Here is a 15,086-nt window from a genome sequence, read left to right as displayed (position 1 = left end):
CAAGAAGTGACGAGAGAGAATAATTGCAAACAGAGAGATATAGAGACAGATAATCGAGTCAAGCCTTAAGTAAAGTTCGTGAATCGTTGTGCATTCTAGCGTGTGTTTAAGTGAATGTTACTGTGGATATTAAGTGTATTGCAAAATTGTATTGAGAAAGAATAAACTAGTTTTATTTAAGAAAGGACTTGTATCGCTGAAGTTTTTTGTAAGGAATTTTTACGGGAAATTAACAAACGACCAGAGACGTAACATTTGGAAAGAAAACATTTTCTTGCCAACATTATTTTATTAAGAGTTTCAAATTTTCCTTAATTCTTAATCGAGACTTTATCATGACCCATTTTAAAAATATATATAAGGAATTGTATTTTTATGACTCTCTCATAAGCGGATTTGAGCTGTGAAAAATCCCTCTTCCAGAAAGAATAAATAATGGTGAGATATCAAAGTTATTAAAAACGAGCTTACAATTTGGGGAGAAGAAAACCCCCCGATTCTGTTGGTTTAAAACGAGTTTTAAGTGTAGCAGCCATTTGACACTTTAGAATCTATGGTTGTTTCTCATTCTCACTATTTCTGATTACTGGTTGCTAAGCCAACGGAATTTGACGCTTTCGCTTCTCCTCAAGTTCTAAGCTCGTTCTAGCTCTTCGAATAACTTTGCTATTTTACACACGCTACAGAATAAGTTTGTTCTAGCTCTTCGAATAACTTTGCTATTTTACACACGCTACAGAATATTATATCATATCTTGTGCTACCAGTTCTTTTAAATATAGATCTATGAATCTACTCTAACCAAATATGTAGATGTTTTCCAGTATAAGGAAGACACGAGTATATAGTAAATTTAGGTACAGTTGGTATCTTAATTGAATTTGTGAGTTTCTTTGTTACAACCGTAGATGTTTTGTTTTGAAGTATCTAATAACAATTATTTCATCACACTCAAGTAACTGTGATAATTATCAGTCTTGCGCATTTTGATTTTCGTTTTATTTTGCCAGTTACTTCGAAATAGTGGTCGTGTAAAACACTTAACAAGCACTTGTTTACTTCTAGGTTCTGTTCTTTCTATGTTACCAGCGTAATTTGTGGACTAGCCCACCAAACATGCTCGCCCTTTCAGCCGTGGGGCGTTATAATGTCACGGTCAATCCCACTATTCGTTGGTACAAGAGTAGTCCAAGAGTTGGCGGTGGGTGGTCATGACTAGCTGCTTTCCCTCTAGTCTCACACTGCTAAATTAGGAACGGCTAGCGCAGATAGCCCTCGTGTAGCTTTGCGCGCAATTCAAAACAAGCCTTTTGATTTATTACTGTAATTATGAATTTGTTCCAAGACTACTGAATCTAAAAAAGTACTGATGTGCGTAAAAAAATAATGTTTTCTTCGCCTCTTCAATTAACGCTGGAATAAATTAGAGCTGTGATATTGATTTAGTTTTCGCTTCTCCTATTAGAGCTGCCATATCCAAGCAGTGTTGCTTTGAAGCTTCAGCAATACACTATGATAATTATCTCATCACGCTCAAATTCGTTTTAGTTACGTGCTAAGGTCTTCGAACTGGCTGCTGCGTTAAATTAATAACGCCTGAGTAAAACTACGCTGCCAGCTGCAGATTGTAGGCTGAATTTCAAAACTTACGAACATTAGACACGTGGCAAGCAATCCCAGCTGTTAGCGTTTTACACTAACAAAAAATAGGATGAATTATGAGCACGTAGCTTTTACTCTTTGCTTTCGGGGAGAGTATCCTTAATAGCTCGTGGATAACTCTGAACTGAAGTTTGAAAGCTACATTACTGACCTAGCTGAATTGAAAGCTATACTGTTCAAAGTTGAACTTCTCAGCTGTGATAAAATGTCCTATATTGCAATTTACATAAATTTGGAGGTTGTAACAAAAGCTAAGTTTAGCTGAAGAACTGGACAACAACTGTTTAACTTTACATTTTCTGAACATAAAGAACCACAAGCAGATCGCAGTTTTCCTACTAATACTACTGTGGTCTATGAAAGTTAGTAAGTGTTGTTTTTTTCCTCTCCTTCTTTTGGTTTAGAAATGTGAACATTTGTTAACCAAAAATCAAAAAAATCATAAATGTATTAGTGTAGATATTAACCTATAGTGAGTTTTTATGACTGTGTTATCCATACGGTGTTATCACTATACGGCGTTAATCATACACGGTCAAGGTTCATTGACTCAAGCAAAACGGGCAACAAAAGCACAGACCTTTAAAGTGGCAGGGCTGCATCTGGCTACATGGTCTATTCTGTGTTGGGTGTTAAAGAGTAGAAACACCTAGAAATCTCTTTATTTTGGCCCAGGACGGAGTAAAAACTCCTAATGTAGTCTATCAAGAAGCAATCATAGTATCAACAAACACTGAGGCTGTAGTGAGGGCTTAGTAAAAGTGATAAAGTAACTGTAACACTATTTCTGTAAAATAGAATAACGTGGGTGTAAAATAAAATAGTTGTAAAGCAAATTATGTGTGAAATAAATTATGCATATAATACAAATACTTGATGTAATTTATATATATATATTAGTTCCAGCGCTACATTCAATCGGACGTAGGACTGGTGCCTCAACTTGTAAAACAAATTATCCTAAGTATGTTACATTTATTAGCTGCCCATGCTAGTGTCATAACTTTTGAAACAGGAATAATTACATAGTCACATCTCTTAAAATTTCGGCATCACATGACTGTGGTCATGAATTCGCGTTCATAATTTAAATACCATTATGGCGACTGTTTACAAATTGGAGATCAAACTAAACGTTCTCTACTTTAAAAACTAAATAGTGTAATTAGATACATGTAAAAAGAACCGTGCGATTTATGAAGTTCGAAGTCTGGCATGGCGGTTAGCGTGCTTGATTCGCAGTCTGAGGGTCACGGTTCGATCCCCGTCACACCAAACCTGCTCGCCCTTTCAGCCGTGAGGGTTATAATGTGACGGTCAATCCTACTAGTTGTTGGTAAATGGTGGTGGTGGGTGGTGTTGACTAGCTGCTTTCCCACTAGTTATCACTGTTAAATTAGGGATGACTAACGCAGATAGCCCTCGTGTACCTTTGTGCGAAATTAAAGTTTACTAAGTTCGAAGTTGAAATATCAATTTCTCAAATATTTTTATAATTGAAAATTAACTCAATCATATGGTATTTTTCTGAACAGCGGTTCTTGTGACTGAAGGAGTTGGATTCATAGCAAGCCATGTGATTACATTACTACTGGAGAAAGGTTATCGGGTTCGGGCAACTGTTACAAACTCACAAGAAGAAAGCCAACTTCGTACCTTGTGTTCCGAAAGCAAATCTATTCTGGAAGTTGTGGAAATAGGCCTATTTCAAGACCAAGGTTGGGATAGGTAAGTTTACTGTGGCTAAAAATTGCCTCAGTCTAGAAGTTGTGGAAGAAAACCAGTTTCGGGTAACAGGTTGTTTGAAATTAAATAAGTTATCATCTGTACTCTTAAGAATAAATGTTTGACCAATTCCTCGTTACCCGTAAAACTATTTCAATGATATAGAAGCATTACTTACTGTATCACTTTTATTCTAAGCGCCCTCTGTCGACGAACTGTACAAAGGATTATATATATAAAAAAAATAACATCCAAAATTAAAAGAGACGTATCTGTACTTGATTTTTGTTTTCCTTTTTGTAAAACAGATTAGAAATAACGAACTTTTTAAACGAGTTCTACTTAATGATGCGTTGGTAAAATGTTTTGGTATCGGATGTTTTTTTCAGTACACACTTAATGAGTTATTTATATCGCATGTTCCAACAACAACAACAGTTGTAAATTCCTCACTTCTAGACATCTAAGTTGAAATTAATGTTATGAAAGAAGTTAAACTATCATATGCTGTTTTTGCAGAACATAATTTGTTGTCATTTACAAAGTAGGTCATTATATGTATCTTCACAGTAAAGTATACCTTGTTTTTTTATATAAATAGCATTTCTCTCCAATATTACAGATTAAATTTTTGTTATGATGATATACATAATTTCTTTGAACATTTTGATTATTTTTTCGCTATTTGAAAATTTAAACCAAATTTATGCATATGGCACTGCCACTACCTTCTAATGAACATTTCTCAATTCAAAGCCTAAATATCCAAGAGTTATTTGTCAAGTAACTAGCTATGAATTGTAAGCTTTAGGGTATTATTAGCTTGTACTTTTCATCCACCAAAAGCGTTCGTGAACTTCAGATTACAACGTGCCAAGAACAGTATAACGATGTCAAAGAAGAAACATTAATGATCTAATAAGTTGTTTCTAAAGCAAGAGAAATGAATCAATTGAAGGAAGCAGAAAAAAACAAACAATGGAGGTGAAATATTGCATAGTCCATAAAGTTGACCAAAAAGCTCAGCTCAAACAAGAAGAAACTAAAGCTGTATTCTCAAGTTGTGATCAGGGTTTACTCAAGCTACATTCTCGAGTTGTGATCAGGGTTTACTAAAGTTATATTTTCGAGTTGTGATCAGGGTTTACGAAAGCTGTATTCTCGAGTTGTGATCAGGGTTTACTAAAGCTGTATTCTCGAGTTGTGATCAGGGTTTACTAAAGCTATATTCTCGAGTTGGGATAAGGGCTTACTAAAGTTATATTTTCGAGTTGTGATCAGAGTTTACGAAAGCTGTATTCTCAAGTTGTGATCAGGGTTTACTAAAGCTGTATTCTCGAGTTGTTTATCAGGGTTTACTCAAGCTATATTCTCGAGTTGTGATGAGGGGTTTACTAAAGTTATATTCTCTAGTTGTGATCAGGGTTTACTAAAGCTATATTCTCGAGTTGTGATAAGGGTTTAGGGCTCTTAAATCATCAAAACAAATAATTCTCGAAGGTTGATACTGTTATATTTATTTTATAATTTACTTACTTATTTTTTCATCGTAGTTGGCCCCCCAGTGGCACAGCGGTATGTCTGCGGACTTACAACGCTAGAAACCGGGTTTCGATACTCGTGGTGGGCAGAGCACAGATAGCCCTTGTGTAGCTTTGTGCATAAGTAAAAACAAACAAACAAACAATCATCGTAGTTGATATGTAACTATGATTCAAGTGCTAAGCCCAAACATATTTATCTACGGGGATAACTTCCATACATCATAAAGTATGAATATTCTACAACAAAACCTTTTAGTTTCATTTCAGAGACTATCAGGTAGTGTTATACAAAATGGATGTGACACTCGTGATTAATAGTATCAAGACAGCATAAAACGTGTTTTGTTAATCACGCTTCACATTTACAAAGCAATACCAGTGATATTTCAATTAATTTATTGTCCAAAAATGTTTTTTGCTGATGAGTTCAAAATTGATTTTAGTTTATTGACCACCAGAATATTTTGTATTCTTAGATATTGTTCGTTGTTGAAACTATACATACTATACCAAGTTTGTTTCATCGGCATTTCTGTGGCATTATTGATCGAAACTTACGTTGCTTATCGATGTATTTGATCTCAATGTGGATGGGGTTAATTTGAGATCACCCACGCGTTGTTTAAAAAAGCGTATAAAAGATCATCTGATATGTCTGCGAATTTCCAACGCTAGAAACTGGGTTAAGGTTCCATTTTCTCTGTGGTGACCAAAAGTGCCAGAGGACTTATCTGAACCAGAGATCAAGGTTCCATTTTCTCTGTGGTGACCAAAAGTGCCAGAGGACTTATCAAAACCAGAAAGCAAATTTTCATTTTCTCTATTGTGATCAAAAGTGCCAGAGGACTTATTTGAACCAGAAAGCAAGGTTTCATTTTCTCTATGGTGACCAAAAGTGCCAGAGAACTTACCTGAACCAGAAAGAAAGGTTCAATTTTCTTTATTGTGACTAAAAGTGCCAGAGGACTTATCTGAACCAGAGATCAAGGTTCCATTTTCTTTATTGTGACCAAAAGTGCCAGAAGACTTATCTGAACTAGAGATCAAGGTTCCATTTTTTTTATTGTGACCAAAAGTGCCAGAGGACTTATCTGAACCAGAAAGCAAGGTTCCCTAATGATATGAAGTGGAAATGAAGTAGAGTCTCTTGTCATTACACCTTGTTCATTCTTTCATGTTTGTTTGAAGTTAAGCACAAAGCTAAACAAGGGGCTCTATGTGCTCTGCCCACCAGGGGTATTGAAATCTCTGGGTCAGAGATGTTCTATGACACTTAAAAAAATTACTAAAGTTGGCACATATGACATTGATATAAAGCCATAAATGAAAAAACAAAAGACTGTAAAATTCGCAATGGACAAAGATTTAAAGGAAATATATATTAGGATAATGGACAAAGAGTTAAAGGAAACAGATATTAGGTTAATGGACAAAAGAAAATGTTTCATGGACTGGCACTTTCAAGACAGTTTTGAAGAATCTGTCCATTCAAATGAACAGCTGACAACCCTGAACAACACAGATGGTGTTACGTATCATAGGATTTTCACCGTCAGTTCAGAAAAGAGAAAATGTAGTTCGTTAGAGCGCGCCACGTGTTTATATTTATTCATTGTCCACAATTTATGTTTTAAACAACACTTTTGTTCGTATCCTAGATAAGCAGTTTACCGATTTGTTTTGGGCTGCTATATTTTTAATGTTCCTGGCATGGTACGGTTAAAAATGACCGAATGCTAAACATTGATGAAGGTATTTATCAGCCGGTTTTTTTACTCTCGGCTTGTCAGCAGCGGTTCAGGTTTTCCTAGCGGCTGATCGGGTTTCCTTCCTACTGCTGTGATGACAAATGTCTGTGAATTAGAAACGATCTTTGGTAAAATAAATTTTTCGACTAAAGGACTACTTTAAAGTCAAACGAGGCCCTTGTTCGTACCCATAATTTCACAGACGACAAGTAACTTATGGTTGTATGTTGCTTTGATGTGGATGGCTTTAGTTATCACCGACCACGTCAAGTGATCACTCTATTTTGCACATGTGCGTAAAGTCATATTATAATGTCCAGTCATTGTGATAGCCAAGATCGTAAATTTGCTGCTTAACCTATAGCGCCCAGCAGTACGGTGTAGGCCATAAAACGGAATTGGCAAACTACCCAGACTTGTAACATCATTAATTCATATTAGGTTGTAAACTAAGCTTAGAGGCTTTGAAAACTTTTGTATTGAATGCGCTTAAACGTAATGATCAACGAAGAACCACGCTACACTAACCATACTTTGTTTCTGTTTATTTTGTTGAATTTCGGAGAATATCCGCGGTGACCGTCCCTAATTTTGAAGTGATAGACTACAGAGGAGAAGCTAGTACTCCTAACCCACCCTGGTAGAGCTAGTACTCCTAACCCCACCCTGGATAGAGCTAGTACTCCTAGCCCCACCCTGATAGAGCTAGTACTCCTAACCCCACCCTGGTAGAGCTAGTACTCCTAACCCCACCCTGGTAGAGCTAGTACTCCTAGCCCCACCCTGATAGAGCTAGTACTCCTAACTCCACCCCGATAGAGCTAATACTTCTAACACCTCCATGATAGGGCCTATCCTCTCCATGATAGAGCTAGTACTGCAAACCCCTCCATAATAGAGTTAATACTTTTGACCTAGACACTTTGTCCTACATGCATATTGATCACACAATAACATGGCAATTCATTTACATACCTTGGCGATCGAATTATAGAGGTCTCTAAGGTGACAATAAAGTACTGTAACTAAATTGTTAGAAAACAAAACTAAACACAAAGAGTATCCCAAGATTTGGCGGTGTTAACTAGTTGTTATCAGTGAGGAGTATACCAGACTGAAATACACAATGTAACAGATAAACATGTTTGATAGATCTGGCTCTGTCTTGTGTTGTTGTTGTTTCATCTGTTCGTAGCCATGTGTTTGCATAGCAGTCTCTTACCAAAGAAGCATTTTCTTCAAAGACTATTGAAAGTAAGTGAACAGGCTGATAAAACAGTCTTATCTCTTCAGCTCCTGCCGTTGAAGATATATTCTGTTATGTGGGATTTCTATGGAAACAAAAACCGGAATGCATGTATCTGTAATGGTAAGAATGATGTTTATAAACCCCTCTGTTTAAGGATAACATATAACTTCAGCATTTCTGAAAGATGGACTTCTTTTATCACTCTTAATGAAAAACAAGCATGGTGCAGAACTCGCGACACATAAATATATCTGATTCTATACCATTGGGCTATACTTGAATAAATCTTAAGTGCACAAAAATCCTAAAAACAACTATGAAGATCGATCAGATTTGAAGTCACTGTAATCAGTACTTATGGTTGGCAATCAAACGCTGTTTCGTAGTTTGAAGTAGTTTGCCTGGAAAGTATGATGACGACTTGGAGTTCGATAATATGAGGCTTAGACCTCAACTTTACACAATTAACGTTGTACTTAATTCATCATGTAACACAATAATATTTCTTCATCTTCTCCGATGTGCAACGTCTATAAAATGTTTGGTTGAGACTATAGTATCAAATAGTGAGAGCTTAATAAGATAAGAAGAAAAAGTTAAAGTAGGAGGAAACACTGAGTATTAAGGTAACCCAATGGAATTCATGTAGCTTTGTAAAATGGCTGGGCGTGGCCTAAATGTTACTGTGTTGGATTGCAAATTGAAGGGTTCAGGGTTCGAGACGTGAAACCACTGAACACTTTTCGTTATAAAAGTCGTATTACTCTCGTTACTTGGTGCTAAAAGTCAGCCAAATCCTTAGCGGCGGAGAGAGATCTAGCTGCCTGTCTTCCTTCTGGTCAGTAGTTAAAAATTAGAAAGAACTATACCTAAATCCCTGACTTGATCTTTAGTTCACGTGCGCATCAGATGCTACTCGAATGAAAAATTGCAATTCCAAGTTGCTTAAAAATATTTCGAAACCAATTCATTATATGAAAATAATGAATGCTCGACTCTTCTTTCTCAGACGTGATAATTGTACAGCATACATCAGGATGTTTGTAATTCACACTACTTTAACCTTCTGTTTGGTCCGTTAAAAAATACATAACATGATTTAATTGAGGAAAACCGTTAGCATACTTCAAGCTAGTTGTAATTCGCACTACTTTAACCTTCTGTTTGGTCCGTTAAAAAATACATAGCATGATTTAATTGAAGAAAACTATTAGCATACTTCCAGCTAGTTGTTATTCGCACTACTTTAGCCTTCTGTTTGGTCTGTAAAAAATACGCAACATGATTTAATTGAGGAAAACCGTTAGCATACATCAATCTGGTTCTAATTTCCACTACTTTAACTTTCTGTATGGTCCGTTAAAAATACGCAACATGATTTAATTGAGGAAAACCGTTAGCATACATCAATTTGGTTCTAATTTGCACTACTTTAACCTTCTGTTTGGTCCGTTAAAAATACACGGCATGATTTAACTGAAGAAAACTATTAGCATACTTCCAGCTAGTTGTTATTCGCACTACTTTAGCCTTCTGTTTGGTCTGTAAAAAATACGCAACATGATTTAATTGAGGAAAACCTTCAAATAAGCAAACAGGGATATTCGCAAACACACACAAATATTCACAGATACATTCTACAAATTTCTTATCTAATTGTATTGAAGAAAACTGTATTTCACACCGAGATTTCACTTGTTTTTAATGAAGTATTATTATTAGAAGAACATCTAACAAAGCACCTTTAAAATTAAGTCCAATAAATTAAAAAATATTATTTAAGCTTAACATTTAATCACCTTAACATTAGTTGCAATTAACAATATCTTTTATTGTTGTTATTATTATCTAGAGCAGTAAAAGGTTGCAGGTACGTTATCCATGACGCATCCAACGTTCCTGGGTCTGCATCCCTCAACAACGATTCACCCAAGCTCAATGTGCAGTGTGTAAAACGGATTCTCCGGGCATGCGCAGACGATGGTGGTGTGAAAAGAGTCGTATTAACTAGCTCAATCAGTGCCGTTCACGGTAGGAAAACTGTTTGTGTTAATCCTTTGTGTTTTGTGTTCCATTAATCTCCGCATTTACTGAATTATATAGCCAGTAATCTCCGAGTCTACTGAATTATGTAGCCAGTAATCTCCGCGTCTACTGAATAATATAGCCAGTAATCTCCGTGTCTACTGAATTATATAGCCAGTAATCTCCGCATTTACTGAATTATATAGCCAATAATCTCCGAGTCTACTGAATAATATAGCCAGTAATCTCCGAGTCTACTGAATAATATAGCCAGTAATCTCCGAGTCTACTGAATTATATAGCCAGTAATCTCCGATTCTACTGAATAATATAGCCAGTAATCTCCGAGTCTACTGAATAATATAGCCAGTAATCTCCGAGTCTACTGAATTATATAGCCAGTAATCTCCGAGTCTACTGAATTATATATATTTTTTTCTGTTCTCGTCTGAGATTGTCATTGAAACAAAAATACAAATAAAAGTTTATGTGGTTCGTTGAATGATTTTTATAGTAAATGAGTTCCAGAATATCAAATTTTGAGTTAAAATGTTTCAATGAGCCATATGAAATGATATTTTGCGGACAAATCTCAGACACCAAAATATAATGAAACAAAAATCATTTTGAATAATGCGTTATTTATAAAGAAGAAATGATTTTATAAGAATACTATAGTCTACGTTTATTGATTTTTTAAAATAAGGTTTTGACTTTCTTCCAGCTATGCCAAACCTTACGACAGTGGCTGCAAACCTATAGAAACGTTTTGTTTCCATGCTATAATCCTAAATAAGCATCTAAGGATATTTTTTATTCAGAATATCACATTTCAACAAGCATCACGATGCCAATACTGCGACACGAGTTCATGAAATATGGGATTAAATGTTAAATACTTAGCCGAACCTTAAAGTAACTTTGTTAATTAACTCATTACAGATCATAGTTCCTCAGAATCAGCATTTATGGATGAAGAGAAGAAAAAAATATACAATGAATCAGACTGGAGCCACGTCGATTCACCGGGTCTCGACATTGGTGCCCAAACCATCACACTTGTAGAGAGGGCAGCATGGGATTTCATTAGAGAATTACCAGGTCAGATAAACTGTATTATGACTTGTGCAAGTTGTAAAATATCGTAATTTGAAAGGGGAAAATATTTATGACAATATATTTATTTTAGGATACTGAAAGGTGAATAACATTTTTTTTATTTAACTGAAACATTCTTTTTTTTTTCATTTTAAAAGTTTTCATAGAATTTAATCGTTTAAAAAAAGATTAAATCACAGCTGTGATAAGAATATGATGTAGTAACTAGAGATACGTCTACATTATAATATCTAACGTCAAACAATATGATGTAGTAACTAGATATACGTCTACATTATAATATCTAACGTCAAACAATATGATGTAGTAACTAGAGATACGTTTGCATTATAATATCTAACGTCAAACAATATGATGTAGTAACTAGAGATACGTCTACATTATAATATCTAACGTCAAACAATATGATGTAGTAACTAGATATATGTCTACATTATAATATCTAACGTCTTTCAAAACATTTTAGATCTTGTTCGTTCGCGAAACAGTACCAACAAAATGCGTTCATGGGTTGCAAGCAATAGCTCTCAAGAACCTTCATATGAACCTTTTTCTGATAAAAAAACATACACACTCCATATTCGTTGCATTTTCTTACGACAAATAAAACTAGCAAATAATTATAATGTGTCATTATAACAAAAAATACTAGCGTGTAAATACTGTGCATGTCTATAATGAAACATTGAAACGTATAATTGCATTAAGCCTTTTTAACAAAACGCCATAACTTATAATTCATGTAAGTTTCTATAATACAACACTCTAACGTATAATTAATTAGTGTATTTTTTCACAATACAACACTCTAACATATAATTAATTACTGTATTTTTTCACAATACAACACTCTAACATATAATTAATTACTGTATTTTTTGCAATACAACACTCTAACATATAATTAATTACTGTATTTTTTACAATACAACACTAACATATAATTAATTACTGTATTTTTTACAATACAACACTAACATATAATTAATTACTGTATTTTTTACAATACAACACTAACATATAATTAATTACTGTATTTTTTACAATACAACACTAACATATAATTAATTACTGTATTTTTTACAATACAACACTAACGTATAATTAATTGTTGTATTTTTTACCATACAACACTCTAATGAATAATTAATTGTTGTATTTTTGTACAATACAACACTCTAACGAATAATTAATTGTTGTATTTTTGTACAATACAACACTCTAACGAATAATTAATTACTGTATTTTTTTATGATACAACACTGTAGCGTATAATTAATTACTTCAAGTTTCTATAATAAAACAAATTAAAATATAATTATACCGGAAGTCCCGTTGCTAAAGCAATACGCTCTCTCTTTGTTTATTGACCCGGGTGTATATCGAACAATAAACTACACCCATTGAAGAAAGAAACGGAAAACCACCTCAGTTATTGTTTTACATGACAGAAACATGTGTACGCCTATCCTCGGTTTCGAGAGAACTTTTCTTTTTAACGTATAATTACTAAGGATGCACGGGTAGTAAAATTTGGCCGAATACCGGGTCTGGGTACCCGATCATTAAGCTTCGGCCAGGGCCGGGTGTCAACCGGGACCGGTTTCTCCCCTTGCCCCCTCCCAAAAAAACAACATACACACAAATTAGAAACAAAAACAAAATTTACGTTTATTACACTTAACCGAATAGTCACCAACAGAACATTCAAGTTTTACTTTCAACTTTCAATGCCTAGCCCCAACTTCTCAAACTCTAACCCCCATTGTTTTCAAAAACCCACCCTCCCCAGAAATCCACTTGTCAAGCCATGCCTGTTATTAACCCCTATTGTTCTCCGAATCCCCAACGTTCAGTGGGCCGTCAGTTTTTGTTGCTTGGAGCACGTTGTCTTTTTTTTTTTTTTTTAACTAAACCAATTATTGACTGTAATATTCAGTACCGTGTTAGTTGTCACAAAGATTCGGGCTTAGATGCCTAACTTCGACACGGAGCAGAGTATTATCGGGTAGCCCAATACCCGCCGGGGTCGAATATCTTGCCGAGTACCCGTGCATTCCTAATAATTACTATAGGTTTCCATAACGAAACACTTTAATATATATATATATATATACACAAAGGTCCTGTTTGAGGTATCTTTGAAGAGTCTCTTTGATATTCTTATATGGTTGCAAAGGTAACAGAAGTCTGGTTAAATAGCAAGAAATTATTTTGACAATTAAGTGAAAAATTAACATCCAAACCTCAACAACAAAAATCTACAACAACATCAGTTGAAGATTCTGGCGACAGATGACCAAAATCTACCTAGAAAATTACGTCCACTTCTGACATTCTCAAATATTAAATTTTGTGACGTATAGACTTCATATACTTACAAAAACGTGCTTAAGACACGTTTAACAAATTTAATAATGATGAAATGTTTGAAGTTTTGTTCGTTAAATTCAAATATGTATGTATAAATATCTGTTTTTTGTTTCTCTTTTTTTTTTCTAAACAGAGTGAAATTAAACCTAGGATAGTTTTCAGTTCTACAGAGGGTTGATTATATTATTTTGAAATCATTTTGAATATGCAAATCACGTAACAGCAACAGCCGATATAAATTCATGATATAACGACATTTCTCAGATCTACACTTGAAACTGTTTGGCGTTTCGTAGACAGTTTGAAGCCTCCAAAAATTGACCACTTTTCTTTGAAGAATATTTAACAGTCCTTTCCGACGCAAAATATTCATACACTTCGAGCATGAAAATGTGTTTAGACCGGATATTTAGAATTTCCAGAACAGTGATATCCCTTGTACTTAATGGTATTGGAAAACAAATGAATATTGAACAACTTGGGACACCAGGACCACCCGGAAAGAGGCCTGCGATAAGTCGCACCTCAATCATGGTAAGTAAAATGCGGCAACTTGTAACAGGTGAGAATTTACGAACACAAAGGTTAGTGGCAAAAGTCATCCACGTGTTCCACACAACACTACGCAAAATAACCAAGATGTAGCTCCGCCTGGAAACGAGAATAATATATAGTTACTTCAACTGGGTTCCGCGTCGTCATGAGGTATTCATGCTATGCTGTACGAAGACATACCGGTAAATTCACCAGATGCAGTTCTTAAGGATTTCTGTTGGAAAGAGAGCTGGGTAGCCATTATCCTCGTACACTAGGTGGCTTATGAAAAGCATGCAGGGTTAAAGGGTGTGCTTTGAACATGAAAGTCTTATGACGGAGTAATTTGCAGTGAAAAACTAGGATGCAAGGCTATTGTCAAGTTGCACGGTGATCATATACAGCGTGAATAGACGTATTGAGGCTCCACAATTGTTTTGCTACGACGTACTTAACCCTCTGTGTATAGGAGCATTACAGATCTTAACAAGCGCAAAACCCCAAACAGCAGGGTAACTAATGTGTTGTGCGTTAGAAGGGAATTTAAGGGGACGTAACGTCAAATACCTTTTAAAATTAAATTAGACACGAAAAACAGTTATTTTAAGACATTATTAAAATATCATAGTTTGCTGCACTTTTGCAATGAAAAATACCATTAAGATTATCTAATCTCTTTTTACACACAAATATATATATATATGTATATATAAATTTACTGTTTCAAGGCGATTAAACAGACGTTAGATAGTTTAATAGTACTTTTTTCTATTAAAGAATATTAAGAGTTTGTGAACTTTCCCCCCCCCCAAAAAAAATCAGTTTTCCACAGAAATGTAACAGCCATTTATCACTTTACACTAGCTGAAAAAAACTTATTTGATTTTAATTTTTTTAATATGATTTACAGAAAAGAAGAAGTTAGAACTTTCTGTTATCAACCCAGGTGTGGTTTTAGGTCCCTTGGTATGTGGCTTCCCCAGCAGGAGCTTAGAGGTAAGTAATTGTATTATTGTTTATTGATTTACTGGAAACTGAGCAAAAGGAAACTAATACAATGGTGCCCGGCATAGCCAGGTGGATAAGGCGCTCGACTCACAATCTGAG

The 15,086-nt window shown here is 34.9% G+C and overlaps 1 protein-coding gene across 4 annotated transcripts in view; it reads left to right on the top strand.

Annotated features, from left to right (window-relative positions):
• The window catches only part of LOC106460188 (tetraketide alpha-pyrone reductase 2-like), a 50,985-nt gene that overhangs the window by 21,002 nt on the left and 14,897 nt on the right, over positions 1 to 15,086 (top strand). For 3 of the 4 annotated variants that reach the window (XM_022386853.1, XM_022386851.1, XM_022386855.1), the window contains exons 2-5: positions 3,198 to 3,390; positions 9,781 to 9,959; positions 10,896 to 11,054; positions 14,890 to 14,975. In XM_022386853.1, the coding sequence (XP_022242561.1) occupies positions 3,198 to 3,390; positions 9,781 to 9,959; positions 10,896 to 11,054; positions 14,890 to 14,975 (617 nt within the window). Of the gene's footprint in view, positions 1 to 1,789; positions 2,029 to 3,197; positions 3,391 to 9,780; positions 9,960 to 10,895; positions 11,055 to 14,889; positions 14,976 to 15,086 lie in introns of those variants that run through there. The other variant, XM_022386852.1, reaches the window with a different exon arrangement.

Source organism: Limulus polyphemus, unplaced genomic scaffold (assembly GCF_000517525.1).
Source record: "Limulus polyphemus unplaced genomic scaffold, Limulus_polyphemus-2.1.2 Scaffold726, whole genome shotgun sequence".
Lineage (NCBI taxonomy): Eukaryota > Metazoa > Arthropoda > Merostomata > Xiphosura > Limulidae > Limulus > Limulus polyphemus.
Note: the sequence above shows the minus strand (reverse complement) of the source record. Positions and strands in the feature narration are given on the sequence as shown.